This window comes from Semicossyphus pulcher, unplaced genomic scaffold (genome assembly GCF_022749685.1).
Source record: "Semicossyphus pulcher isolate SPU_LCO1_2020_fin unplaced genomic scaffold, fSemPul1.0.p SCAF_12, whole genome shotgun sequence".
Classification (NCBI taxonomy): domain Eukaryota; kingdom Metazoa; phylum Chordata; class Actinopteri; order Labriformes; family Labridae; genus Semicossyphus; species Semicossyphus pulcher.
The window spans coordinates 24609184-24636898 of NW_027211626.1; the positions used below are offsets into that span (position 1 = coordinate 24609184).

General features: G+C 40.2%; 4 protein-coding genes across 8 annotated transcripts; 2 read left to right on the forward strand and 2 right to left on the reverse strand.

Moving 5' to 3' along the window:
• The first annotated feature begins 590 nt into the window (after positions 1-590).
• LOC138588862 (triadin) lies at positions 591-5942 on the forward strand. The gene is made up of 6 exons (XM_069659107.1): positions 591-929; positions 1611-1720; positions 2213-2339; positions 2781-2906; positions 3843-4374; positions 4600-5942. The coding sequence occupies exons 1-6, from the start codon at positions 591-593 to the stop codon at positions 5076-5078; spliced, it is 1713 nt and encodes a 570-aa protein (XP_069515208.1). The 3' UTR covers positions 5079-5942.
• A 434-nt stretch (positions 5943-6376) lies between these two features.
• Positions 6377-10931, reverse strand: tk2 (thymidine kinase 2). 5 transcript variants are annotated; one of them, XM_069658452.1, is made up of 10 exons: positions 10707-10931; positions 10110-10147; positions 9811-9885; positions 9391-9444; positions 8595-8684; positions 8396-8469; positions 8127-8215; positions 7719-7798; positions 7463-7543; positions 6377-7218 (listed from the first exon to the last, which is right to left on the reverse strand). In XM_069658452.1, the coding sequence occupies exons 1-10, from the start codon at positions 10855-10857 to the stop codon at positions 7132-7134; spliced, it is 819 nt and encodes a 272-aa protein (XP_069514553.1). In that variant the 5' UTR covers positions 10858-10931; the 3' UTR covers positions 6377-7131. The 5 variants fall into 5 exon arrangements, with proteins under 5 accessions (XP_069514553.1, XP_069514552.1, XP_069514551.1 ...); XM_069658451.1 differs by having other exon boundaries at positions 7463-7540; positions 10692-10931; XM_069658450.1 differs by having other exon boundaries at positions 10692-10931.
• Positions 10932-13173: 2242 nt separating this feature from the next.
• aprt (adenine phosphoribosyltransferase) lies at positions 13174-19410 on the forward strand. Its single transcript, XM_069659087.1, has 5 exons — positions 13174-13311; positions 14678-14781; positions 16459-16592; positions 18052-18130; positions 18736-19410. Exons 1-5 carry the CDS (start codon positions 13223-13225, stop codon positions 18873-18875), a joined length of 546 nt encoding a protein of 181 aa, XP_069515188.1. The 5' UTR covers positions 13174-13222; the 3' UTR covers positions 18876-19410.
• Positions 19411-21444: 2034 nt separating this feature from the next.
• Positions 21445-26735, reverse strand: cdt1 (chromatin licensing and DNA replication factor 1). The gene is made up of 11 exons (XM_069659201.1): positions 26256-26735; positions 25977-26024; positions 25902-25943; positions 24849-25150; positions 24522-24716; positions 24217-24362; positions 23872-23972; positions 23527-23715; positions 23053-23214; positions 22714-22915; positions 21445-22049 (listed from the first exon to the last, which is right to left on the reverse strand). The coding sequence occupies exons 1-11, from the start codon at positions 26733-26735 to the stop codon at positions 21886-21888; spliced, it is 2031 nt and encodes a 676-aa protein (XP_069515302.1). The 3' UTR covers positions 21445-21885.
• Positions 26736-27715: the final 980 nt, after the last annotated feature.

Below are 27715 nucleotides of genomic sequence, written 5' to 3' on the forward strand. Positions count from 1 at the left end.
CACTCACCACTGACCCGGAGAGGAAAAAGTAACACATCCGTTTTAGGGTTTTCAAAATAAAACACGCATTGCTATTTCAGACTCCATAAAACCATGGTACTTTTAACCGGGGGCGTCGCGTCCTATGCCTGTGGTTCAGTCTTGAAGTGCATTCTCGTCGCATTGCACTGGTATTCTCCTCCAATTAAAAATTGTAAAACGGTTCTGATGCTGAAAATGTATAGCCATAAAGTAGGCTATACTGTACAATTACACGGCAAAAAAAGTAATAAGGAAATGCAATTTTACAGCATATCATACAGTATTTTCACCCCGCGAGAATCTATACAAATACAATAGTGAAATTGTTATTTTCATATTTAATAATGCTTTTTTTTTTTTTTTTTTAGGTTTACTTTAAATTGTGTCCCCTGCTGTTTTAGATAAACTTCCAAAGCTATCATATTCGTAAATAAGCTATGAAGGGTTGACAACAGAAAATGAGTGGTGGAAGAGCTGCTCTAACTTTCACTTCCTCGAAGTAGTTTGACAGCTGTTCTTCCTCATTTCAGTTTCATAGAGACTAGCTCAGTATCAGTCGTGTGACAGCCATGAAGGACGGTATTAAAGTAGAAGAGCAGACGGAGGTGTCCCGCCAGGAGGTTTTTGAGGACTATGTGAACTGTTTCCTTCACCTGTGTACAGAAGTTGGACCGTGCCACGATGACCGGCTGCTCCAGAAGGCGGCTCAGTATCTTTTGAGAGAACCGGAACCCGGAGATACTTTCACGCTCTTCCCGTTCTACCAGTCTGTTGGCGAGGGTTGTACATCCCCGAGTTCAGACTGCAGGAAATTTCTCTCTGCTTTTATCAAAGCCACTGAGCTGCTGGAAACCCTCTGCGTCAATCTATTTGTTCAGCCCTGGAAGAAGGAAATCAAGACACTGAAGGTGACACTGTTGCTATTTTTCTTTCACTTTTCAATTTTTTCTACCACACTCCTTCCAGATCATTTTAATTTCCATTAAATATCAATGGCCAGGGATAATTGTTTAATGAAACGTTAATTGAGGAATATAACACATTAGCAGAATATTGGCTCAAGTTAGACAGGGTAAGAACTCAAGATCATGTGGTAAAGCAGCACCCAATGCCCCTTATCGTGTAGTCTATTAATGTCTGTACTGTGCCCTAGAAGTAGGCTAAGCAATAACGTTACAAGAAGTAATCCAAACCGAGGACAAACTAGTCGGATAAAAAACTCACCTCTTTAATTAGAATTAGGCATAATGTATCGTATAGGTTTAATCTCGGGTTCACGGAAAAGACAAGGTTTTCTTTAGGCTACTGTTTTTTGAGTTACTGTTTAACTAGTTCAATCAAAAAGTTACAAGACAACCCAAATGTAAGTCGGTTGGATTGTCATGAAATGTAATTTGTAAATGTGAGAACAAGAGACAGATTTGTTGCTTGTTTTTGATATTGGCTGGGGAAAACGATGATCTTCCATGGGTTTGTTTTCAATAAGTAAATGTCTGATTCCCTAATGACCAAATAAAGGACTTTTGTGATAAATTATCCATTCTTTATTTAGTAATTGATTAAATGTATGTTTTTTGTGTCTCTTCCAGACTTTTACAGGTCCATTTGTTTACTGTCTTGTGCCAGTTCTCAGCAGTTCTGCCATTCAGTCAGTCCTTGCCTCTATTGGATACCTGCCCCATACTGACACTCCACCAAGGTAGGGAACAAGGAAAGGAAGAACCCGAACAAGAGTGACATTAAATAAACTTGTAAACTGCAGCCAAGTGAGTGGGACATAAAATGTTGAGGCAAGAAAGACACAAGAAAAAGCAACCAAGAGATGATAAGTAATCATCTTATCGTCAGTAAGTGGTGATAAGTAATTGAGAAGAGTTTTTCATATTTCCTGGAAAAGGTTTCTAAGAAAAAGAATCTGATTTTGGGGTATTTGTATCTTAGTGAATGTTTTTCAATCATATTTCATTAAAGACACACTGAATTGATTTACAATATGTACAAGGGTTTTAAGAGTTTTAAAATGTGAACAGTAAGCTGTGAGGAAATTTGGGGATTTCTCTAACCAAAATGGAATCTTAAAGCAAATGAGGAAAGCCATAACATGCTATTTTTAAGCCAGTTTCTGTCATCTGTAAAGTGGCAATAAGTCTGCTCGTTGAATTGCTTTTTGTCTTGTTCTTCTGTATTTCAGTGAGTACCGACTCAGTGAAGATGCTAACCCCGACAGAGCCATGCTGGTGGGCTTTGAGCTGCTGCTGGCCAGAGTGGAATGCTATCATCTCCTGGAGCTCCATGACAGGGATCAGAGTGGACAACAGGTGAGACCAGAAATCATTTAAACATTTGTCTTATTTGCCATATTATACAGAAACATCTATTACATCTACAATCCTGATTTTAAAAAAGTGGTGCAGATATTGTGCTTCTGTGTCCTGGGTTCAAATCAGAGGGTCGTGCATCGCTGTCTAAAGTAATCCTGTGATCAACACTGTCTTTGCCGGGCCCAACATAAACATTGAAATAAGAGTCTCTTGTAACATTACAAAAACCTGAAGTCAAAGTGCTGTGAATACTGATGCAAGGCACAGTACTTCCAGGTTGCAATGAGTGAGAATAACTCATTACCATAGAATATAAACATGCCATCAAGATAGAAATGCTGAGTGTCTCCCTGCCCTCAACCCCATACAGTATAAACAAATGGAAAAGTACCCATACAGTACAACATGGTTTAAGGTAACAATACTTATCTCCTGCAGGAGTTGCTGGAGGTTCTTCAGAGTAGAGTGGGGCCTACAAAACTGGAGAAACCCATGGACAAGAAGACAACAATAGAGCAAACGGAAGAGGAGAAGAAGAAGAAGGAAGAAGCAGTTGGAAAAGAGGTAGGACAGAGCAGAGATGGTTGATTACATGCATGAAAAAGAGGCATTTTTTTTAAAGGAACTTACTTGAAATGCACTCACACATACATACATACATACATACATACATACATACAACTTGTAACTTGCTGTGTCAAAATTTCATAATGCAAATATGGATTTGTGCAGTGACATAAAAGACAGCCATTCCCTTTATTTCCCCTGTGGTGTTCAGTTCTGTGTGAGTGTTGTGTCAGCAACAAACTTGGTAGGGATGGATGATGGGGTTGGAGGTGTCAGGGCTTTGACGATAAGAGACAGGAGGGAGGATATTTTGCTGCTGATCTTCACAGCGTGTGTTTTACCTGTCAAGAAGTTCAAGATTCAGTCACACTGGGTAATGTAGAGTCAAAGGACTTTTTACTTGATCAGAAACTTGATCATAAGAGTGATTTCGATATTAAGCGCAAGGGCAATCCGAGCAGGAGACCCAACCGCCTTCAGATACAGATTTTTGAGTCAGTCCTCAGAACTGTAGACCAGGTGATCTCAATTATGTAACAACAAACTTTTGAAAGGTTTGCATTGTAGAATCTTAAAATGAAGGTTTTAAAACCTGCTTTGGTCCAAGTATGTTTTGGATAAAGCCCTGTAAGCACACTGTCCATATCAGAGTATTGCAGGTGCTGTCCCCCAAGACCACACTTAGACACCTGTATTTCTGCTACTGATACAAAAAGAGCAGGTGCAAAAAAGAAAGTGAGGAGGACAGAATAAGTCTAATATAATTACAATTTACTGAAATGAAAAGGGTTTGATACATTGCTCAGTGAAATGTATGACAAAACATCATCATTAACATATACACGGCTTGTAACCCTGTTCACAAACCAGCCTTTGTAACCAGCCGTAACAAACTAGCTATAGTCTGTGCTGAATTCGGTTTCATCTCCCCAGGTACCTGTGCATTTGGACAGCAGGCCTGCAGTGAAACCCCAGCCCAAGCCTCGGCGCTTCCATATCAACAGCATAGACCATTCCATTATGGAGATGCAGATTACCTACCCTGACCTGGCCTTCAGGGGCCGCCCTCTGCTTACAGATAAACCTCCCAGCAGCAGGAGCAACAGTAAGGCAGTTCATACTGCTAACACTTACAATGTAACTGAAGACGTTCAAGCTGCTGAGCTGCCTAAAAGAGATTCTATGAAAGGCACCAAAGCTGCTGCTACAGCTATCCACAATGAAGATGATGACAACAGACCTGGTGAAGTGTTTGGTGACAACGCCAGAGGCAGTAGTTGTACTGACAGGAACAGTGATGGGACCACAGCCCAAGATGGAGCCGATGATGAGTTCAGCCATTCTAAAGCAATTTGCCTGCATATCACAATGAGAGCTGGATCCACAGCAGAGCAGAGTCTGAAGCCTGGGGAGCCTCAACCCACAGCAGAGCCTCCTGCCAGGACCCAACAGCAGTCTGTAGCAGGTAACACACACGCACACACACACACACTTCTGACAGCAGAAGTGGACTATAGATTGTAAATCTTCCATAACCCTGACTCCCTTTTACTGTTTAGGAGGAGCCTTTTTCTCCTTGTATAATGGACTTATAGAATATTTCATGTATTGATGTTTTTTTTGTTTTTAATTTTATTACTTGAATGAATTTCAGTCTGCAGTTAAAAATGTGAAACTCTGATTTCCCCAGAAGATATATGGGACAAGAAACTTGCCAACCAAGGACTTTCCTCTCTGAGCTCGACGGATGAGGAGCAGGAGCTTAGAGAGCTGGAAGAGAGGATGGGCCAGCTCCATGTGCAAGAGACCAAAGAGGAAGTGAGGAAAAAACAAGACGACAAGAGAGGAGAAGAGAGCACAAACAAAGAGAGGAGGAAGAAAGAGAGAAAGGCAAGCACAGAGGGGAAAGCAGAGGAGCAGAACCTTAGAAAGCCAGTGATGGAGACAGGTCCAGCGCAGAGCCATGCTGCCAGTAGATGCACCAAATCCTCTCAGTCTAATCCTGCAGTAATGAAAGAGCAGAAGCAGCCAGCTGTGTGTCACCCCTCAGTTCTGACCGTCAGTACAGCAGACTGTTGGAGCAAAGGGCAGCAGGGAGGAGAAGATACTGAGAGTGCAGACACAAGCCGTGGAGAAGAGCAGCTGGCACAGAGCTATGTCATAGTCTAGCATCACAAGTAACGTGCTCATACTTATCTACATGTTTTTAAATTTGTAGTGAAAAAACCTTTGTGCAAACCAAAATCACAAACTGTCGGTTCTTTCAGCTTGAAATCTTTGCTGTCTGCTGAGTAAACTTCTTCAGTTGCTTTGGCTGCAGAGACAGTAGGGGATTCTATGAAGGTTTCAGCAGTGACTGCTTTGCAGCAACACAATTATGTTTCACTTTTGTAGTGCTTTTCCACAAATGGAAGATACCTGTCAAAACATTTCCAAAATCTTAGACAGAATTACAATTAGAAAGCTGAGATGGTTTTGGTCAATCATTACATTTATATGTAGGATATTGCTAGAGTTGCTGTTGTAGATGTTGTTGTAGAAAACAATTATACTTCTGCACACGTTTTGTAAAGGTTTTCATTGAGAGTAAATGGAGGTTCCAGCTGGGCTTGGATTCTGATGACAGAGTAATCCTTCTATTTATTTTAATCAGAATTTGGGAAGTGAAACTGGAACTTGCCATCGCCACGGCTCCTTATGTATGACAAAACAGCCACAAGTCAAGCCTAGCAAGAATAGAGTTTGGTTTGAGGTCTACGTACAGATACTTTCACCGCTACAATCTAAGTAAACTCCCGCACACTTTCTCACTTGCAAAAAGAGAACCATTTATTAGCTTGCAACATTTCTTTGCTCGACCTTCAGGCAAGGTTTTGATGAATAAATAATATTTATTTTTTGCAAGTAAGACATTGCAAAGTTTACTTCTACATTTTGATGAATTTTTTCCAGTCCTACGCACCTGTCCTGTGAAAATGTGTAAAGTATTTCACTACTTTGAACCGCTACAATCAATAAAATGTTTTCTGTTATACCCCGTCCCTTTCTCAACCTGTTTTTTATGAGATGATCAAACAACAGCTCCCTTTTTAACTATTTACATAGACTGGTGTTCTATGAAAACATCAGAGGAAGGAAGTTATTTCATTACAATCTGATGTGAACTTCACCTTCTCAATGGGACTCATACCTAGTATATAGAAGTATTACAAGGAAACAATTTATAGTCACAAATTTCTGAGGTAAAAATAAAGGGCATCACTGATTACTTCTTATTTGACTGACTCATCCAGTGATTTGCTTTTATTTGGTTGTATTGCAGGGAAAGATAACCAGAACTTTTCCAAAAAGAATGGATGAATCTGTTCCTAAAACAGAGCAGGTCTCTCTAAGTTGGCTAAAAGTACTTCCACAATAAACTACAGTATCAAGTCTGTTACATGAGAAGCACAAAAAAATACATAAAGGCAGATTAAAGAATTTAATTAATGTAGCAAAACATATAACAAAAATAAACAAAGGTTCCATCACAGATCAGAATTAAAAGGAAACATGTAAACATGACATGTATTAATCAGTAAAATCACCTTTAAGTATCCTCATACAGTATATTCTAAATGTGTAGCATGTGTTGTTGTAATAGAGCCTGCATCTTTATATCAAGTTTTCACATTACAAATCAAAGCCTCTCGTACTAAATGTCCTATTGTAACCACATCCTGTGATCCCACTTCAAGTGTGTTACATTATATTTCAAAATAAATCCAAACAAGTATAACTGCTGGAAGAACCAACAAACAGCTTGGAATGAATCAGCTCAACTTCAAGGTTTTAAGGAGTCTGATGAGAAAAGTGTTTTAATAAAAGCTGAGAATACGTTATGTACTTTACTTTATATAGTAAAGTACTTTTCCTTTATATATATATATTACTCTGTCTGAAGTTAGCTTTGTTTCTGAGACTTCTATTGCCATTTCGGTGATCAAACTTTGAATATACATTTTTGAAAGCAAATACATCTAAAAGGCCCTGAACATGACCCATATGAAAACCTAATAGCTGTACTGTGGTTGATTACTAATCCTGTGTAGAGAGACGACCTGTCAAATTGCTAAGAGCTGTTGGTTGTGAAAAGTAATGTAACAGATCAGTTTGTACAATGGTTTGTAAACCTATTTCAATGACCTCCTACTGTGTGTGTGTGTGTGTGTGTGTGTGTGTGTCAGAGGGAGCTAGCTGGTAGTATTTTGTCACGGTTTTCTTCGTACTGTTGTAGCATCTTCTTGAGGTCATGGTCAGCAGGAATCACCTGCACACACATACACAAAAAATGTTTTTTCTTCTATTCAATAAAAAAACAGTTAATAATAAAAAAATATTGGTTTCTACAGTAAATCCAAAAACCTAGAGTTTGTTATGACAAAACATATGATGTGTATTCAAGAATATTACAGTAAAAAATAGAGTGGAAGCACATGTTGTGACATCTCTTTATTCTATTAAATGTACATGACCCATAACAAAGACTTGCCCGGACATGAATGGTGACTCACCAGAACAGGAGCAGGAAGAGGGGAGGAGGTACGCTTGATGAGCCAGTCTTCATACAACTGGTGGATGGACTCCAGATACTCCTGGTGGATGCGTGCACACACAAACACAAAAAGGATTGAGGTCTCATTTGAGATGGCACTCAACATTAAAAATGTTCATCTTCAGTTGTCTAAGACCCAATCATTCCCCTTTAAGTTCACTGATAGCTTATCTGTTCTTTGAAGTGAAACCACATGTTTGAGTTTGCGCCCTCACCAATGGAATGACTTTCTCCTCCTCTCTGCATCTCTGCTTTAACCTCTCATGACAGGTCTCAGGAGACGTCTGAAGGTAGACTGGATACAGAAGAAAAGGTCTTAGAATGTACATCAACAAGCTATTGTGGCTTTTAATGTGATTGATTGATTGTGCGTTTGTGGCTGCATGGTGGGGCAGCTGGATGGCAGGTAGTGATGGGAGATTGACAGCTTTGATATTGATGACTTGATCTATGCTATTTCTGTGGATGACCTGTGGATGACCTGCTGTATAATTTGCAGTGAAAGAATGTCACAGGATTGTTTTCAAGGTCTCCTGACTCACACATTTAGAACAGTGTGGAAAACGCATTCGAACAGTTTAAAATCTTTGCTGCATATGTGTTTCTGTTTTGTGTATTCTCACCAATCAGATCAACAGGAAGGGAAATGTTGGTTGTGATCCAATCAAACCACTCGCTGAGAACTGCAAAGTCCACCTCTGGCATTTTCCCACTAATTAAAAATAAATAAATAAACATTAGAATTACCACGTCTGTATGCTGTCATGGTAGACAACATGACAATATCAAACAACAACCAACACAGACAACACACACATTTTAATTGATTATTTATATAATCTTGTGGTCTGATCAGGCACTGCAGTGTCTCTGTAATCTCAGGTCACAGTACCTTCTGAAGAGATTCTCCACAAAGATGTACTTGGCACTGAAGATGGACCTCTCCATCATCTTGACAGGAGCTGACTGGAGCAAACAGGACACCTGATGTCATATGTTTGCAAACATAGCACATCTACAAACATTTTTGTCAACACTGCAATAATACTATACAATAAAATGGGTGTCTTTAAAGCTAGCAGTGCACTTACTGTGGCTGACAGGTCTCTATCCAGCATGGTGAGTTGAACATAGGTCTGCAGTGTGATACCCCAGCGTTCAGGATCCTGGTACATCAGTGCCTGCAGGGACAGAAACAAACAGTTGACAACACCAGCATTTGAGACAAAGCACTGAAAAACTGAAAACGCTGGTCTGCTGTCACATCTAAGCTTTTCCTGACTATCCCCCAAAAACACATCAGCTATAATCAAACAACGCTTTACTTTCAATTAATCTCTAAAAATTATATCTAAATGTGTAAGCAGACCTCAATCCAGTTTTAGGTGTTCCTCCTGTTAAGTTGCTAGTCAGACTGTAATGACCAGCACATGGAGAAGGAAGTCTTAGCCCAGATATCCCTTATCCTTTATTAGAATAGCTGCTGGCTAAACTTGAAGCTCCAAAACATTGGCTGTTTCCCCCAGAGGTAATCATTGTTTTTAGACCATAGCCAATTGGTTTGGAGATTGCAGAAACCCAAGTTACTGCCTAAGTCTGTCCCATCAGTATACTATGTGTTTGTCTAGCAATGTTAGATACTGATGAGCAGGTTGGCGCCTCCAGCATCAGTGTATGACTGTGTGAGAAAGGAGTAAACTGCATGTAGTAAAAAAAGGCTTCGGTGGTTGGAGGACTAGAATGGTGCTATCTAAGTGCAGTCTGTTTACCATTTATTTAATGTTTACTGATATAATCATGCAAATAGTTTTGAGGTCCTAAACTGATGAAATCTAATGTCATGTCAGAACAATGACACAATAGCAACAGCACTGTCATGTACAGTACCAGAGGGTTGTGTCCACGGACATTCCTCCATTTATCGATGGGTTCTGTTAGGACCTGGAACAAACAAGAGAGGGTAGGGAAATAATACATTACTTAACACTTGTGATGTCTGACTCAACTGTAAAACTGCAAACAACTACTGTGCTGAAACACTGGATTTTAGTATTCAATTTAAATGTTTTCTTTTATTTGCACTTTCTTTACTTCATAATTATAAAAGGAGGAAATGGGACTTGTATGTATTCAGGCAAAAGATGGATGCACACAACATACAAAACATTAAAATAGTTTATGTCTTTTATTATAAACCGTTTAAACCAGAGTTCAGTCACTTCCTTGTGTCAAGTGGCAACTTGAGTGGTATGTCGTAGTAGGCCAATATGCACACTGTTGCTGTATAAGGACTTATCTACAGTGTACCTCTATATCGCTAGTTTCGCTGAAATACTTCAGACATGTAGTCTTCCCACTGGCAATGTTCCCCTCGACACAGATCTGAAAACAGCAATAAAGAGTCGGATGTTTAGAGGCCGATCCACAGAATTATTTTGTTTTTAAAATGACATTACAATGTTATGAAGTAAGAGCTTGTATTACTGTACGTGAAATATAATTATTGGTATTTTAAGTCACTGTGCATAGGTAAGGGACACACTATAGAAACAGCAGTGTGAGTGCAGATGTTATGACGGTATGTACTGTACTGTACTGAGACTCACCACTGCTTTCTTGTTCTCTCCATTTCGCTCCAGCTTCCCTTGGAAGGAAGACAACATAGTGAGATAAGACTTCACCTCCCACAATTTCCAATGCTGGCCTCTCTCAGGTCAGCAAGCTACAGTAACGTCAAAGGGACAAAAATATGTTTGAATTCATAGTGTACTGTAAGTCGGTGGATACATTCCATGAAACAGACGGTAAGACGTTGTTGTATTTTTAGCTATTAAATTGTAAAAACTTTCAATCGAAGTAGATCATGAACATGTTAATCATATTAACATGTAATATAATTAATTACTCACAAAAATCTTAAAAAGAAAAACGAAGCTCCGAAGGAACAACATTCATCAGTATTGTCGAATTACACAAAGCAAAGAGCACACTATTATGACTCACAACAACATATAGGCTATATTATGCCAGCCACCATGTTATCCAATATTTCATGAAATTCACAGTATCGTTATGTTGTTTATTTGGAGTAAGATAAAGAGAGAGCGAAACGGGGGCTGGCTATCTCACAATGACGCTCCTGAGTTTGTCCCACTGAAGAACTGGGCCCCAAAAGCAACATGACTAACCTCTACTGTTAATACCGTGCTGCGTGTTGCTGTATGCTCTGTTCAGGATCAGTCTGTAGACCCCGGCAGGTAACTTTTTCCTTCCGGTACACCCGACAACCCGTACACAAGACGGAATGTTAGCAGCTCTCAACAATAAGCCTAAGCGACCACCAGCTCCCCACATATCGCAGGGTAAAAGGCTATCCTTTCCTAATTGGCCTGAATGAAACAGGAAGCAAAAGTAATTTATTCTTCTTCCTCTTCTTCCTCCTCCTCCTCCTCCTCCTCTTCTTCTTCTTCTTCTATACATAAGGGAACATTAAAGGAAAACACCGCCATCTAATGTTTATGAATGTGTACAGCCATGGCACCAATAAATTGAGGACTATGGCTAAGCTTCATATCTCTTCTCTCACCCTCCATCACTGCTTCACATTAGGCTACTAGACTTCTGTATTCTGTAATATTATGTCTTCCTTTATCTGTATCTTTTTCCATTCTGTCAGATGTTGATTATGAACACTTGTAATTGTGATTTTATGCTGGCCATATATTGACCCTTTAACATTTAAATTCAGAGGCTTGCTGTTTGCCTCGATCCTCATATGTCCAGATTTCTTGCCTGATACAATGGATAAATTACTAGAAGAATGGGCAGGAAAGGGGTTACAATTATATTCACAGATGATTGAAATAATATGATAGAACCATTTGAAACATTAGCAACTATAATTCATATAGGTAACCATTTCTTTAAATATCCACAAATAAGGAGCTATTTTATGACACATCAGAAAGAAGAACCAAATCAGACAACACACCTGTTACTGGAATTTATAAACAAAAATAGAAACAGTGAAAATGGTAACATTTCAAAAGTGTATAACATCTTACAGGAAACAGGTAAACGTGGACAACGCCTAAGAGAAATGAGAAACAGAACTGGCAATAACAGCTTTGGAAGAAGACTGTAAGGAAACATGTAAAATAATTTTTAAGACAACACAATCAAAATATTTAGAAAATGAACATGAAGCTTTTTGTAACACTGAAAGCTACATCATCATGCACACATCTTTTATTTCTGTTGAGTGTTAACAACATTGTGGGGGTAGTTCAGGAGAACATCATATATATTTCTAATCTAAATAAGCCACTACAGCCAATCTAATATTTTGGTAGGTACAATTCCATTAGAAATAGAGAGAGGAGACAAATATCCGTACACAATAATACGAATAGCGGCATTGAAACAAATCACAAGAAATTGGTTGGACGTTAAACCACCTATCAGTGATATTTGTTGCCATATTGGAAATCCTTCAAACATTTGATATTTGTTCTTTCTGTGGTCAGTCTTCCTTCTTCCCCCAAGTCTGTCTACACAGCTACACAGATAGTGGTGCAGAAGTGGGGACTTTGGTCTCATTCTGAAGTTGTGCAACTGTGTTTTTTTTTTCTCTTTGTGTACCTATCCACCTATACATATTTGTTGTAGCCAAATAATTAACAGTGTTTGTACAGTGTTTACCTGTTTGCTTTGCTACCTGTAAGTAAATGCTGGGTCAGTCAGTTAGCACCCAAGGTGATAGTAATTACTGCTTTTGGCTCATCTTGACCACCAAACATTCAGCTGTACAGAAATCCCTTCTCTGCCTACTTTCATCCTGTCTTTCCAAACTCTCTTCATGCCTCCATTACTTCTTCCGCCCTACCTTTATTGTATATGGGTGCGCCATGTTATTGTGGATTCTGTAAGCCAGCACAGTAAAGGGATCCTTATATGCAAGCATGCAAGTTTATGGTGAATTAAACAGCCAAACCACCCCTCAATGTTGAAAAAACCTGGATACTCAGCAGTCTTTCTTTGGGCTCCAGCACATTAGGGGTTGAGGAGAATGAGACAGAAGACTAAACTGAACAACTGACACTACAAAACATCAATCCATTCATTGTCATACTGTAACTGATTATTGTGGTACAATGAACGGCCCACCCAGGTCTGTTTAAAGAGTTGAGGCAGATCTGGAAACAGATGCATGTTAATCTGTTCAACGCTCAACACAGTTGGTTGATGTGCTCATTACAAAGAAAGTAACAGGAGGGAAAAGGTTTCACTAAAATTGAGGTATATCAGAAATTAAGCCTGTTAGTGAATATGAAACTAAAAATTGTTTGACTGTGACTGAGAAACAACCCAGCAAGTATGGGTGCTGGAATAGTAAAATGAAAGACAGGAATTTATCTGGATGGTAAGAGACTTTCATGGTCTCTTTTGTTTTATTAAGTCGTTATTATTTCTAAATAATTGATTAGTTAGTGACAATTATGATTCTATAGTTTTTCTTTGTTCGAAATGTATAACTAAGCCTAAATTACTCTCAAAAGGTTGCGTCTGAAAATCAGCCCGACATTACCACTTCAGCCCAGGGGATGGCAGTAATGCGTATTTACGCTGTGTGTGCTCACTGTCACGAGGAAGAAACGAGTGGAAGAAAAATGAGAGGGAGCAGCAAGAACTGATCAGCTGGTGGTTATTGTCAGTAAGAATGGCAGCAAGTGTAGAGTCCAAACTCCAGCTGGTCCGCAGTCACATCCGAGCTTATCCTGACTTTCCGAAGAAGGGCATCCTGTTCAGGTAGGATACTAATAACTGCATGTTGTAGATAAGTACTATATTTTCAAGTCCTGTTTAAAGCTTTACCTTGAAGGGTTCCTGCAGGCTCCGTTCTCTGAACGCTGCAAATTTACAAGTCACCCAGCGTGTGTGGAGCCCGACTAGCGGAACATGCGGTAATGCTTCGCAACTGCAGTTAAGCCTGTCCAACTAGCCCCCACGTTGTACTGTGGTACGTTATAACTATTCGAGACTGTAAACTGTAGTATGCATATAGGCTACTAGGCATTGCGGTGCACAAACTGATTTAAAAACTAGAATATTTGTATATGTAGAAAAATTAGGCATTGTTATTTCGACCGTGTGAATAATTCAAACGAAATATTAAAGAATAGGTTACTTTTAAAAAAGACACTTAAATGTGAAACTACGACTCGTATTTTGAAAATCAGTTCTTACACGCCCTAACGCCGTAATGCCTTGTTATAGCCTTGTTATAGTACACTGTACACTTAGTGCTAAAGAATATCGTGGGGGCTAGTTTGACCATTTTTTTTGAACAAGTGGAGGCTGGTTTGACTGCAGACACACAGCAGGTGAACAAAGTAATACCGTGTAGCACGTGTTAATGACAATTAAATAATCAAAGGACTTTGGTCCCGTCCAAAAGTCAAAATCAACAGTCTGAAGTGTTGGCTAATTAACTCTTTGGATTATAGTTTTTATTTCCTCTTCTCTTGCTGTACCTGTACACCTGTTTGTTCCAACCAAATAATTAACGGTGTTTGTACAGTGGTGTTTACTGTACTAACTGTAAGTCAAGACTGATAGAAGTCAATTAACCTCAGGTGAGAGAAATTCTGCTTGCTGGTATTGACAGAAGCCTGAAATAACCAGAGGGCTTCATTAGATACACTATGGAAAATAGTTTATTTAGTGTGTGTGCGTGTGCGTGTGTGTGTGTGTGTGTGTGTGCGTGCGCGTGCGTGTGTGTACTTTTAAGTAAAGATGTTTAAACCTATAATGTAACACTGAAAATGATATTTAATTTGGTTCAACCTCCCTGGTTTAATGTAAGCGCAATTTTAATGTTTTGTTTTAAGGTTTAATGTGTTTGTTCATATTTTTTCTAAATATATATATATTCCTCCTGGCCACAGTTACACTCATTCTGTGGGAAACATTCATTGAAGTAAACTGCGACAATGACAAGGTGGTAATTGTAGTTTAATGACGTCAGGTGTGCTGGTAGACAAATACATTAAATATATATGAATCAGAAGCTAAAGAACTAACTTCTATTTAAAAAAATCACAATATAAATGTATTTCATATACTTATGTAATGTTTGTGTATCTGTGGGGATATGTTTGTGTGTGTCCTGCAGAGATATCTGTCCCATCCTCAAGGAACCAGCTGCTCTGACAGCAGTAATTGACCTGTTTGAAGAACATGTGAGGAAAAATCACCAGAATGTTGATCTGATCGTAGGTAAGAAAACAAAGCAAAGCATCTTTTAATGTAAGCCTGATGAGCCTCTATAGTAAGCAGCCTTAGGAGAGTGCTAACAGTACCTTTGTTTAAAGGGTTTTCTTGGAAGCACCTGAGAAAGCAGTGCCGTCAATAATTTACGGGTTTATACAATTAATAATTGCAATGTTCATTGCAAGTATCGATAATGTTTTTTTTTTTAAACAAACAAAAAAAATGTGGGTCTGTGACTGTTACTTTGTCCTTGTTGGTTTGTCTGTTCAATTTGGCTGGCTGAACTTCTAGCGCTGCAGCAGGAAGTCAATCAATCACTCCATCAATTTTTGTTTATATAGCACCAAATCGCAACAAAAGTTACCTCATGACACCCAACATATGGGCCCAATCCCAATCTCCACCCTAAAGCCTAAGCACTGAACACTCATGGACTTTAATGATGGCAGGCGTGCAGTGCGTGAGTCCGTGAAGGTTTGAGCACTACATAAAAATGAGGAATGGGACACACTATCACGGCATCACACATTGCCTGGAAAAAGTAAAAAAGCGGAGCTGCAGCATGCGTTTGTGTGTCTTACAGTGTTTACACAGGCCTACTTTAAGATAGGATAAGCTTTATTTAACAAACTATCAAAACTCAGAAAGGCATTAGTGCTAATCACTTCCGAATATTTAATTGTTGTCACTTACAGATAAACATATTTGCGGTTTCCGTCACTGTCCATGCTAGCATTGTTTATATTTATTATTTTTTGGTCAAACTTTATCGAATACTACTTCAATGTATGAACATTTGTTTACATTTAGTGGTGTTAGTATTTCTTGGTGAGGAAACTAATGTTAGATTCCATTTGATGTTCTGGTTGATGACAATGCTTAAGAAGCGAAAAAGAATCCACGGTGAAAACTGACACGGAATGATTGGGCCAGATGGGCTTTACTCCTCTTGAATCTATTGTATAGATATACAGGGAGAGTGGGGGCCACTTGGTAAGTGGTTGGTGGTCAACTAGAACCAGAGTTGTTTGCATAGAACTGTTAAAGTTACACCGTGTACAGTCATGTAGCCTCTTTAGCACCCTGCTAACCCTTTATTTGTAAGTCGTTAAAGTTGTCCCCTGTCCTGACCAACTCTCCAGCTGCCTGAGTTAAGCTGTGAAACAGGGTTTGTCACTGTTATAACTCATCCTGGTACTTGATAGTACGCAGCTGCCTCACAGAAGGTGATATTTGACATCACAGTACTCTATCCAGAATGTTGCAAAAGTGTGATGAGAAGGGTCTACTCTAACAACAGCAGTTGAAGTTCAGCCAACTTTTTGGGCATTTTTGTTTTAGTTGTTTTTCATAAGCTCTTATCTGGTGATAGAGCCACTGGTTAGTACAGTGAAACACTCATCAAAGCCATCAGCTGCGCCACCTTGGATGCAGAAGGGAACGGAAAATTACTAGTTATTTGGGACATTGTCGTTTGTGTAGGGGCACCAGTCCTCTAATTTTTGATCAGTTCACATGGTGGTTTTGTTAATGTGTGGAGGTATTTTTGTAGTTAAGATCATATATAAATTGTCATGACTGTCCACCTGTAGGTTATATTATTTAGACAACTGAACTATATCCTGAATCTAATGTGTCAATCTAATACATATTTCCCATTTTATTTCTTGCTTTCGTGTGCAGGTTTAGATGCTCGAGGTTTCCTGTTTGGGCCTCTGCTCGCCCAGCGGCTCGGTATTGGCTTTGTGCTGGTCAGAAAGAAAGGAAAGCTGCCTGGAACCACTGTGTCTGTGGCGTATGATTTGGAGTATGGGAAGGTAAGAACTCAAGACACACAAACACATGTTGGGAATTTGTTTATTTAATGCTTTACTCTTTAATTTCTCTAATAGACTGAGTAGTAAGGCAAGGCAAAGCTGTGATGGAAAAGTTCCAGGTTTTTGTGTATGTAGCGGAAGACGCACCTCATCCTGCCACTGTGTGTGTTCTCTCTGCTCTGCCCTCCCTCACACCTGCTGTCACTTTCCTTTGGCGTCACATTTAGACACATAAGGTACCCTGTAACGTCTGTGAGGGAGAGGACAGAGAGAGATGGGGGCATTTATGTCACCGGATTGGTACCTGTGGAATGTTGGCTTGGGGCTACACACCACTGCCCAATAAATGATGCCCAGAAAGTCCCAAACACAGTGAAATAAATAAATACAGACAGAGGAGGGATTCTCTGGAGATGCATACACCACCAGAAACTTCTAGTGGGTCATAGGTGATTGAGAGGGATTATTTTTGCATGAGTCTATACAGTATATCTCTAGAAAAATCATACTTGTTATGCCTTTCAGTTATATTAAGAGTATTGGCAGTAAGCAGTAACTTCCAAGCGCGACTACATATTTTCCTTTCTCGACAGTCCTTCTCTGGCTTATATTTTAAGCAGTGTTACATTTCAAAGAAATGAATATTTATTTTTTAAATATGTTATTTCACTTGTTCAGTGACATTTTCTGCTTCAGCTTAATGTGCTGTTTTGTTTGTTTTTTACTAGTATTGCTTCAAAGTTAAACAAAGATATTGTGTTCACTAAAATGATTCCAGAAACTTCCCTAAAGCCACAATGACTTGTATTAATATTTCTTTTTCTACACATATTCATCTCCAGGTTTGCAGTTGTTGGACAGCAGGTTGCACACATATATCAGAATTATTCGATCTGTTAATGGAAGAAGATTCATATTCCCTAAGTAGGGCTGGTCCTTTAACAGCTCGTTGTTGTTCTATTACTACTTCTACTAGTACGACTATAAAAGGATGAGTTAGATGATCCTCTGGCTTGTTCTGTTATTGGAGCCACAGATGGTCAGTTGTCTTACCAGTAAGAAGAGTGTGGTTGTTTGGGTCACATTGGTCACAAGGTGACCATAAGGTGACCTGGCTTACTCCCCCCGTCAACCCACTCATGACTGCTGCACAATATCACACAGTATCACCTTTTATTAGCTGTTGCAGCTTCCTACAGGAGAATGAGTACCAACACTCAGTCCAGTCCTTTCACCTTCAAATTGAAGCTCTTGTTGTTTCAAATCTGTCTACTACTCCAGCATCATCATGCTTCACCTGTTCCTGCCAGTAGCTGCTTTAAGGAGCACTAAGAATCTTTTTGTATTGGTACCTCAGTTCTGAGCGGCCGCTTAAAGAATTTTCTCGGCATGCCTTAATTATACATCACGGTCCATCTAAGAGCAGTATTTTCTAACAGTGTTACTTCTGTTTCTCCAGGCAGAGGCAGAGATCCAGGAGGATTCAATGGCTCCTGGACAGAAGGTTCTGCTCATTGATGACCTCCTGGCTACTGGAGGTGAGAAATCCCTGCTTTGATTTGTTTTTTAACCATGACTGGATTATTCTGTCAGAGAAACATCTGTTAAATATAAACTAAATGCATAAAAAGCAAAAATATAATCTATATAAAAAATATGTAAAAATGTCTCTTCAGTGATAATGACTCCTTCAGATTGTATTTAAAATGAGGGAATCTTGCTGACATTGATTTAAATTGGCTATCAGCTAACAAGGCTGAAAAAGTTATAATATGCTGAAGTCTTGCTCCCCACACAGCAACTTATTTCAGGCCATTGTTTCAATGTGATGAACCATTTCTTTACTGACACAGTAATGTCCTTTCTCCGCCCACACTGCCGAGGGCTTCAGGCTGGGAAACTGCATCTGTCAAGGGCAACTAAATGTTTTCATGTCTGGACAGTCCTTTGGCTATATTATAAGCAGTCGTACATTTCAATTTGCACATTTTATTTTTGGTGTTGTTCAGTGACAGGATTTGCCCATGAGCAGAGCATTTTAGGGTCATGGAAGCGCTTTGATCTAGCAAGATGTCAAGTCATTACAAGCGTTGGAACCATCTTGTATTTTATAGTAACATTGAGTCTTTTGTGTGCGTTTCAGGGACATTGTTTGCTGCCTGTGAACTGATGAAGAAGCAGCAAGCTGAGGTTTTGGGCTGCATGGTGGTCATTGAGCTCAATGAGCTGAATGGCAAAGACAAACTGAAGCCACACAGTCTTTTCTCCCTGGTTCAGTACTGAGGACCACTGCAGCCACCACAGCCGTTAAACCAATGTTTGACTTTTTTCCAGTCTGGTTTTTGCCATTGTGTCACCAACACCACCAAGAAACCTTTTCCATTTGTGTACACGTAATTGTTTTTGTAATTTCACCATGTACAGTTATGCAATTTCAGTTGGTGCTAAAATTGAAAATGTTTTGTCCTTCAGATCATTTATCCATTAGTGCTCTAGTCGCAAAGGCAGGAGCCTTACCCAGCATGCTCCTGGCTAATGACGGTGAGGGCCTTTTTTAAATCAGACCCTCCCCACTCCCACTCTGTCATGGAGTGTAACTCTGTTGTCAGTCATCAATAAAAAAACTGTAAATCATGTATCATGTAAAATACTTACAAGGGATGACCCTTCCTCTTTTTGTTGTTGAAACAGGAAATGTCTTAACTTGGCGTTTCAATAGTTTTGGGACTAGTAAGCTTTAGAAATCCGGTTATCCATGTGTTGTTAGGGCTTACTAGCATCTAACTAAATCTACCATGTTGTCTAATAAACAATATATATGGACATTTAATAAAGATTTTAACTATAGTGATTTGTTTCCCTGTTCTCTTTACTAATTAAGGTTAGTTGTGTTCTTTATTTTCCTCACTCTGCTGGTTCTTTAGTTCTCTGATGCTCCGTTTATGTTTATATGTTCCACCGTTTTCTTTGAAAGCAAAGATTTCCAGAAACTGGATTGCACTGCTTTTGTTAGATGATGTCCCCTCCCCCATCTCACAGGTGTGATTCATTAATTTATGACCTCACTTTCCTCTCAAGTTAAGGTAGAAAAGGGCTATTCTGTACTTTTGCCTCTTTTCCTCCGTCTGCTACAATATCGTGTTTGAGTCATTACGATACAACTGTTAGGGACAACATACAAAACATTTGAACCCATCAATAGTTTTTTTTAATTGATTTATTTAAGGATAGTGTAATGCAACAATTAAATATTGCAATTCCATTAAGAGACTGGTTTTAAATGAGTACAAAACACCACCCTACCCTACACTACCCATAATGCAACAAAACTGTGCTGATTCTGTTTTGTGAAATAACCCTGATAACTTCAGTAAGACATCATGAGGTTATTATCTCAGACTTCACAATGCTCCTCCAGCATCACAGGACAATACAGCCACTTTCACAGACTGCTTGTGCTAAACATGACTTAGAAACTCAGTTGCCGCTCCGCATGTTTGATGGAGGAGATGCTCCTTCATAATATAAATGGACTGTACTTATGTAACACTTTTCTAGTCTTTGCAACCACTCAAAGCTGCTTTTACACTACACGTCACATTCACCCATTTACACACACATTCATACACTGATGGCAGAGGCTGCTTCGTAAAGGGCCCAAGTGTCAATCAGTTAACACATTCATACCCGATGGCTATGCCACAAGGAGCAATTTTGGGGTTCAGTGTCTTGCCCAAGGATACCTTGACCTTCCGATTGAGGGAGCTGGGGATCGAACCTCCGGCCTTCCGATTGAAAGACAGCCGACTCCACCACAGCCGCAACGTGTTCAATACAGAATGTGAAGACCTTCTTTGGAGTTTTGTCCTTGTAAATAGAATCTTCCAGAAGTCTACTTCAATGGAAAGCTTCACCACTTTTATAAACAGCTACAATTAGGGATGCATGATATTATCGGCACATTATCGGTATCGATATTGGCTTAAAAATGAATCCAACATGGCGATATAATTAACCGATAAAATTATGGGCTGCTGCATACTTGATAAAATGCCCGACCACAGCGCAATGTCCCCGGCGCGAAGAAGACCTGGGGCGGTGCAGCGTGATGACGTCACGTGTGTCTACCTGCAGCATGAGAGAGTTAGAAGCCAAAATGTCCGTGGTGTGGAAGTTTATCAAAGTGTCCGAAATAGATAGCAAAGCTGCTGTTTGCAATGACTGCTCAGCTTCAGTGATGCGAGGAGGAGCCAAGGCAAAGTCTTTCAACACTACAAACTTGATTAACCATCTCAAGACCCGTCACCCCGACCGTTGTAACAAATGTGATAAGAGTATCACCATTATACTGTACGCTAATTCCTAAACAGAAGAGAGTTGATGATCTCTGCTATTAGGTGTGCGGGGAAAAAATATCGGTATCAGTAATCGGCTAAATGAGTTGTAAAATATCGACATATCGGCAAAAAATCCAATATCGTGCATCCCTAGCGAGTACTTCCTGTCTCACCCGATTATCAGCTAAAGCTCAGAGTAATATTTGCAGGTGGTTCTTTAATCACTATTTGAGAGACATCTACAAAAACAAAGGCTATTGAGAGGAATTTAAAACACAAATTTCTTATTTTTGTTTTTCCCAGTTTAGGTCATCTTGGGGGCCAATTGTGTATTTGTATTGTACTCATCCAAGTAGGATTAAAGTTTTGTCATCATGAACAAATATATGATCCCTGCCTTTGTTATACGGACTTTCATATTTAATCAATTGCATTCACAGAAAAAAATTGGAGGCAGCAGAATTCTAACAAATGCTTGTATTTCTTAAACAGTATCGAACAGTGACCTTTAAAAATGTAAACATTCAGCAGTTCTACATTGTAGAAAACTGATCCCTAAAGAGGTGGAAGCAGATCTGTACACAACAATGTTACACGTTTCAAGAAAAATAAAGCAAAACAAAGCACATCCCTACGACAGAAGTGTGGTCAATAAACCACAGGAGGATGGCAGGAGTACCAAGGCTGAGTCTCATGTAGCTCCAGGATTGTGTGAGATACTGGTGTCCTCGTGCTATGTGATCCATCTGTGACAATTTTCACGCTGCCAGCTTAGAGCGTAGGGCACGCTAGGTCTATAAAGCCTGCTGCGTATGACCATTGAAATAAAAAAACAAAAGCAAGTTAAAACTAACTAGCCTTCAGTCTGCTGGTGGGTCATACAGCAAGGACCTGAGGATGGTGGTTCACTGAACGGTAACCACATCACGTAGCCATCATCCAATCACTGCAGTCTCTCAGAGTTTCTCCTCCTCTTTCAGTCTGTTGCTCAGTTTGTCCAAAACATTGTTCAGCTCCATGGTCTTGTTCAACTTCAGGTAGAAGTCCTTCCTGATTGGATGAATAGTCAGCCATTCTGCTGCCACTTCTGCCAGCAGACGGATATGTTTCTCCATTTCACCTGTTCATTAGAGAGAAGGAAAAGACAGTCACATAACTTATATTTTCTCAATGATATGTTAAAGACAACAAGTTACTACAACAAAATACCAGTGAATGCTAAAGTAACATTTTACATCTTGCCTTAGGCTGGGCTCAGACTACAGGTGTTCTACAATCCTAACAGATATGAAAATCTGTGTGCATGACGTACATAAGGAGAAACCTCTAATGCATTAGAAGTCTGGATGAAAAAATGTTGAGGCCTGGTCAACACATGTTGACTATTGTTCAGTGAGAGCTGTAGGCGAGATTCTTTAATTGTTGTTTGAACATTATGCTAGCTAGCGTTAGCCTCGGGGACTAGAGTGTCTAGTGTTGCTTGGACTTCTCTCTCATTGGCTTTTGTGGTTCCGCTCAGAATGTACTGACATAATCACCAAGGTTTAAAATCATAAACATGTTTGATAATATCAATGCCTCTGTGAGCTGTTTGGGCAGATTAACTGGATCTGTAAACCCCTCATATTGCCCGACAGTCTGGCCCAAACATCTTCTCCTCTGACAGGGATATATTGGAATAAATTGGTCCAAACATTTGGAGTATCCATAGGTTGGATTCTGCTTATTGTTGTATCCTTCAACAAGCTGGTATATCGATATATTTAATAGTTGTTTAAACCAACCTGTGCTGAGTGCAGATCTGTAGCTGGCGACCATCCTGTTACATGCAACTTCCATTACTAAAGCTTGCTTTTTCTCCGAGACAAAAACATTCCGAAGAATCCTGGCCAACTCTGGGAGCCGTGACATCATCAGCAGGCGATCCTCCTGGGTGGGGTTTCGAGTCATGGCTACCTGGAGCTTCTGGGCCTCCTTTGCCCGGATCTAAAACACCAAGATGCAACCCACAACAACATTATAAATCACAAAATGGTTTTCAAATGGGGTAAATACATTTACAATACCCATGAAGCAAGACTGGCCACCCCAGGACACTCTCTCCTAGCTCCTGGTGTACTTACCCTGTCCAGCAGGGACTGAGAAACTCCTTTCAGGGCTGTTGGAAGCTGAGCCACAGGGGCAGCTGACGTTTCGGTGACTGTGTTCTGAGGAGATGTTGGCTTTTTTTTCTCTGCAGATTTATCTTCTGTCTTCAATGCCAGAGAAACCAGAGCCTTTTCCATCTGCATACAGCAGAGAACAATACTTGTTACAGAACAGTGCTAAGTATAATGAATTATTATGCATTCATTACATTATACACCCAACACAATAAAAAAAATTAAATTATATATTTTACAATATTACAAATCACAAAATAACACATGCAATGCATAAATTAATAAGAGACTTGTCTTAGTAATATGAAGTAAAGTCTGTAAACTCGGCAGATCATATACCACAATTTACTGATTTCCTAAATTAGTTTTCCATCATGAGGAATTCTTCATGTGAATATTCTCAGTCATGAATACACATGAATGCAGGGTTTGTACCTTGGGTGTGATCAGAGAGCGGGCCTTGTCAAGCACCTCCTGAGCAGTGGCCAGTTTCTCAGTGTGGGGAGGCTGGGGCAGCGAGCTGCTTTGGACAGCTGGCACAGTGTCCACATTAAAGCGAGGGTGCCAGCGGGTAAGTTTGTCTTCGGGAACAGACACTGCAGGCACCAAAGAGGACAGGAAGACCTGAACACAGAGTTTAAAATCCAGTTAGACACCAAAAAGGATACAACCACCTCAGACTGCAACATACTGTATATTGTTGGCTTTAAAACATAGCACAAATGGCACCCATTTTTCTGCCTAAGCTAAGTTGTCACACTCAATATATAACCTGCTGACCTTGTGGTGCTCTTTGACAATGGTGACCAGGTTCTGGTGGAAGATGTGTCGTCTGTCGAGGAGACGAGAGGCTGACAGGAGAGGACGCGATTCATTCTGGTCTGCAGAAGAGTCAACACACACACACAGGCGGAAAAATTAATAAAGGTTGGGCACAGAAAGACAAATGATCATGAGCACATACAAAAGGGACCTGCAATAAGACCCACAGCTTGCATATATACCATCTTGAAATTATTTTGGTGATTAAAAATGGTGAATTGAATGTAATGTAATGTGCATTTAAAAAAGCCAACATATTATATTTTGAGTGTAAGAGATTGTGTCTTCAAAGACTGTGCTAACCAGAAGGAAGGGTGGGCTCCACAGTGAGCTGGTGGCTGCCCTTCTTAATACTGCTGCTGAAGGTTGGGATGTTCTTCTCCTGTCTGAAAGTGAAGGCCTCAGGAAACACTGTCTTAATCTGACCCACGTGGCTCTCCTCAAAACGCCTGCAAGGGGGACATGAAAAGAAGCAAACATTAGATTCTGCAGCCAGAAAGAGAAGGATTGCCGATTCCTGGTGACTTAGGAATAAACAAACTTGAAGGAAACACTTATCCCCATTGCAATCTAGTAGCACCAAATCAATGTTTTGTTCTTCCACCTACTTGTGCATCATGTCCTGAACTCCCTGTTTGATCTTGATGAAGGTAGCCGTCTCACAGCGGTTGTACAGCATGGCAACCACCGTGTCCATACTCCTGAACATCTCAGCCAGAACTTTGTACTGGTAAGGCAGGGAGAGACCTGGGGGTGCTGCCTGGGCGAGGTTGTGGTACCGCTGGTATGCTGCCGGCTCCATACTGAGGATCAAGAGGGAAACACACATCCAGTTGGACTAAGCAGGAACTACTGTTAATAAAAATGTCTGTACTTCTTGCAGAGTACAGCCCATTATGGCTCTGTAGATAAGTATGTGTATAATATATGCTCACCCTTCCTGCGCCTGCGTCTCACTGTGCTTGCTCTCCTCTGCCTCCCTCTCTTCCTGCCTCCTCTGAGCCTTGGCTGCAAGCTCCCTAGCTCGTGCTACAGTGGACTTGAGGGCCTTAGCTTCAGAGGTCAGGAGTGTGGCAGAAAGGGCGGCAGGGGAGGTAGTGTTGTCAGGTGCTGAGCCACTTGGAGAGGCAGAAGGGGAGGATGTGGAATGGACAGCAGCAGTTGCCATGTCATCAGCATGTTTCTTGATCCTCTGAAGGCGAGCCTTGAGGTTTGTAATGCCTTCCTTGCAAAGAGCCTAAAAGAATGGGAATAATCATGCTGATGAATTCAGGACATTTAAGTTTGTCATCGTACCCCATGTTGAGCTGCAAACCAAACATGAATGAATCCTACTAATAAATATTGGACTTGGGGTTTTATTGTCCGAATTGAAAACAGAGTGATATCAGGCATATCATAAGAATTAACCAATGTCATTGATTTGCCAATAATTTATGACACGTCTCTGTATGACTACGGCGAAAAAGAACAGCTCTCACCTACAACCCTGTTCCCGTCGTTTGCACCAAAGAGCCGTTCAAAAGAACTGGATCGTTTGCGAACGTCACAACACTGTTAACTTGTGCTTCACACCTAACCTGTAAAAGTGCCACCATATTCTAATTCTTTCCTGTATCATATTCTCCATGTGAGCTAGGGATGAAAATACACAGACCCTGTCTTACAGGAAACCAGTCTTGACCAAGTTCAAAACAAATTTCTTGATAGCACAATCTGACTGGGTTTTTGGGTTATGTCAAACTAATACACACAAAAAAACTTGCTTCACATTAAACCTCTAAATACAGACATACCAGGGTAGGTTTGTCCCTTTTGATCTGCAAGCAATCATGTGCTCAAATTCTAAGGACTTCAACATTTGTTGTAATACTGTATGCTTTAAGCAGTGCAAGTGACAACAACGCACAAATTAGCTTCAAACACAATTTTGTAACTTCCAGTAACAGTAAAGCATTTTTTAGTCCTTTAAAAACACATTGTATTACCTTGCTAGCCTGTCCTCCACTTTTCTTGTTGATGGCCTCATCCTGCTGGGGAGAGCTGTTTATGTTGACGCTAACATGGTTCTTAGCATTCTGTCCGGATACAGGGGCTGCTGGAGCCTCGGGCTGCTGGGTCACCTCACTGGGCTGAGGCCGGACTGCAGCCTGGACAAAAACGACAACACAATATAACCTTACTATGTTATCCCGAGGGTCACACAGATATAAGTTAACATTGGCTAAGTTTTGGGTCAAAGATTGAAGAGGAACCTTTGAAAATAATCTTAAAGTGTGAATGGGGCCCAGCCTTGAGCTAAGAAGGAGGGTTCAGTTGTAACAGAGCCACAACAACATTACCTGTGGCGAGTCCTGAGGTAGGACCAGTTTCTTCCTCGCCTTCCTCCTCGTGGATTTCTCTGTAACGCTGGTTTTAGCGTCTCTGACGGCCTCCACTTGCCTTCTCTTCTTGGCCGTACTATGATCGGCAGTGGCTGAAAACAGGGTTGCCCCGAGGTCAAACTCACTGTCTGCCGAGGTCCGCTTTGGTGTCCTTGGACTGGAGAGACGATTATTCCGTGTGTTGCTGCCTGCAGACTCTGCATCGTTTAGCCCCACTGCCTCGTCAATAACTCGGAGAAACTCTTCATGGACGGAGGACGAACAAAGCAAGGCGTCTTTGTTTTTAGAGGATCTTGACCGTGTGCTGGTAACGTTTGAGCTTATCCCAGAAGATCCACGGTGGACAACAGCACTACTACGCTGTTTGGCTGGTTTCACTGGACCGGCGATGCCTTTCTTTCTCTGGGAGAAGAAATCTGTAACCCGAGCTTGCGACATGTTGCTCCTGCTCGAAGGTGATCAACAACCGCTACGCAAAAATGCACGAATCACCTCAGACCGAACTCCGTAATTATATAGTGGCCAGCCACAATAGGTCTCCGGAAATGTTCACATTTCACAGGAAGAAGAAATGAACTTTCGCGCGAAAGCGACAAAGCCACGCCCCGCGCCACGAACAAGGACAATTAATCAAGGATGAGACTTGTTGAGCAGCTATTACAATCACTCTCTTGATCTCAACGTTTTTTTCTCCACATTGTACCTTATTATAGAAAACATTGGGTATATCTATTCTTTTGTTCTTATGATAATGTATTTGATTTATTGATCTTATATTTTTTATTTAAAACCAATGAAAGCTTATATAGAAAAACTAGTGCTTGTAAGGCGACACTGACTCATCCTATTTATATTATCCTGGTGTAACAAGACCAAGATCTGTATTACAAAATAGAAAATAATAGAACTTTAATAATCCCGAAGTAAATTCTTGTGCCAGGTTGCTCCAAAGATATAGTACAAAAACGAGAAATACGAAATAACTCAAATATAAGTGAAATAGTACAATATAAAGTGTATAGAGGTGTGCCTAATATAATAAGTCCAGTGCCTTCAGATCAGACTTTAGAGGTGTTCTTTGGTCATCTTAAAGGCTCGGTCGCACCATGTCATGAATGTTTTGGCTGCAGTTCTTAAAATCTTTGATGTTATTATATTATTACAGTAAGTTCATGCATAGAATATATTTTAGGTAGGTCTAAGTCCATTTCAAAGAATATCAAATTTGTGTAGGCCTACAAATATATCTATTTAGTTAAAGAAACAACGCTGGTGTAATGACTTTGGTCTGAAACTGAATGTTTTAAAGTATGTAAGAACATGATTAATCATTTTTGACAATCATCATCTGCCCTCACATATCATGATCAATGGCACAGACACTGAACTGCTACAGGTATCTTCACTGACAACAAGCT

What these genes read in the sequence shown, in the direction of transcription:
- LOC138588862 (XM_069659107.1), top strand. Translation starts at nt 591, where the DNA reads ATGAAGGACGGTATTAAAGTAGAAGAGCAGACGGAGGTGTCCCGCCAG. An exon ending in CATACTGACACTCCACCAAG is followed by an intron (nt 1,721 to 2,212) that starts GTAGGGAACAAG and finishes TCTGTATTTCAG; the next exon opens with TGAGTACCGACTCAGTGAAG. An exon ending in GGGATCAGAGTGGACAACAG is followed by an intron (nt 2,340 to 2,780) that starts GTGAGACCAGAA and finishes TATCTCCTGCAG; the next exon opens with GAGTTGCTGGAGGTTCTTCA.
- cdt1 (XM_069659201.1), bottom strand. Translation starts at nt 26,735, where the DNA reads ATGTCGCAAGCTCGGGTTACAGATTTCTTCTCCCAGAGAAAGAAAGGC. An exon ending in GCTCTCTGATCACACCCAAG is followed by an intron (nt 23,215 to 23,526) that starts GTACAAACCCTG and finishes TGCTGTATGCAG; the next exon opens with ATGGAAAAGGCTCTGGTTTC. An exon ending in CTCAGTCCCTGCTGGACAGG is followed by an intron (nt 22,916 to 23,052) that starts GTAAGTACACCA and finishes TTGGTGTTTTAG; the next exon opens with ATCCGGGCAAAGGAGGCCCA.
- tk2 (XM_069658450.1), bottom strand. Translation starts at nt 10,857, where the DNA reads ATGTGGGGAGCTGGTGGTCGCTTAGGCTTATTGTTGAGAGCTGCTAAC. An exon ending in TCCGTGGACACAACCCTCTG is followed by an intron (nt 8,685 to 9,390) that starts GTACTGTACATG and finishes CTGTCCCTGCAG; the next exon opens with GCACTGATGTACCAGGATCC. An exon ending in CTCTTCCTGCTCCTGTTCTG is followed by an intron (nt 7,219 to 7,462) that starts GTGAGTCACCAT and finishes ATGTGTGTGCAG; the next exon opens with GTGATTCCTGCTGACCATGA.
- aprt (XM_069659087.1), top strand. Translation starts at nt 13,223, where the DNA reads ATGGCAGCAAGTGTAGAGTCCAAACTCCAGCTGGTCCGCAGTCACATC. An exon ending in GAATGTTGATCTGATCGTAG is followed by an intron (nt 14,782 to 16,458) that starts GTAAGAAAACAA and finishes TTTCGTGTGCAG; the next exon opens with GTTTAGATGCTCGAGGTTTC. An exon ending in ATGATTTGGAGTATGGGAAG is followed by an intron (nt 16,593 to 18,051) that starts GTAAGAACTCAA and finishes CTGTTTCTCCAG; the next exon opens with GCAGAGGCAGAGATCCAGGA.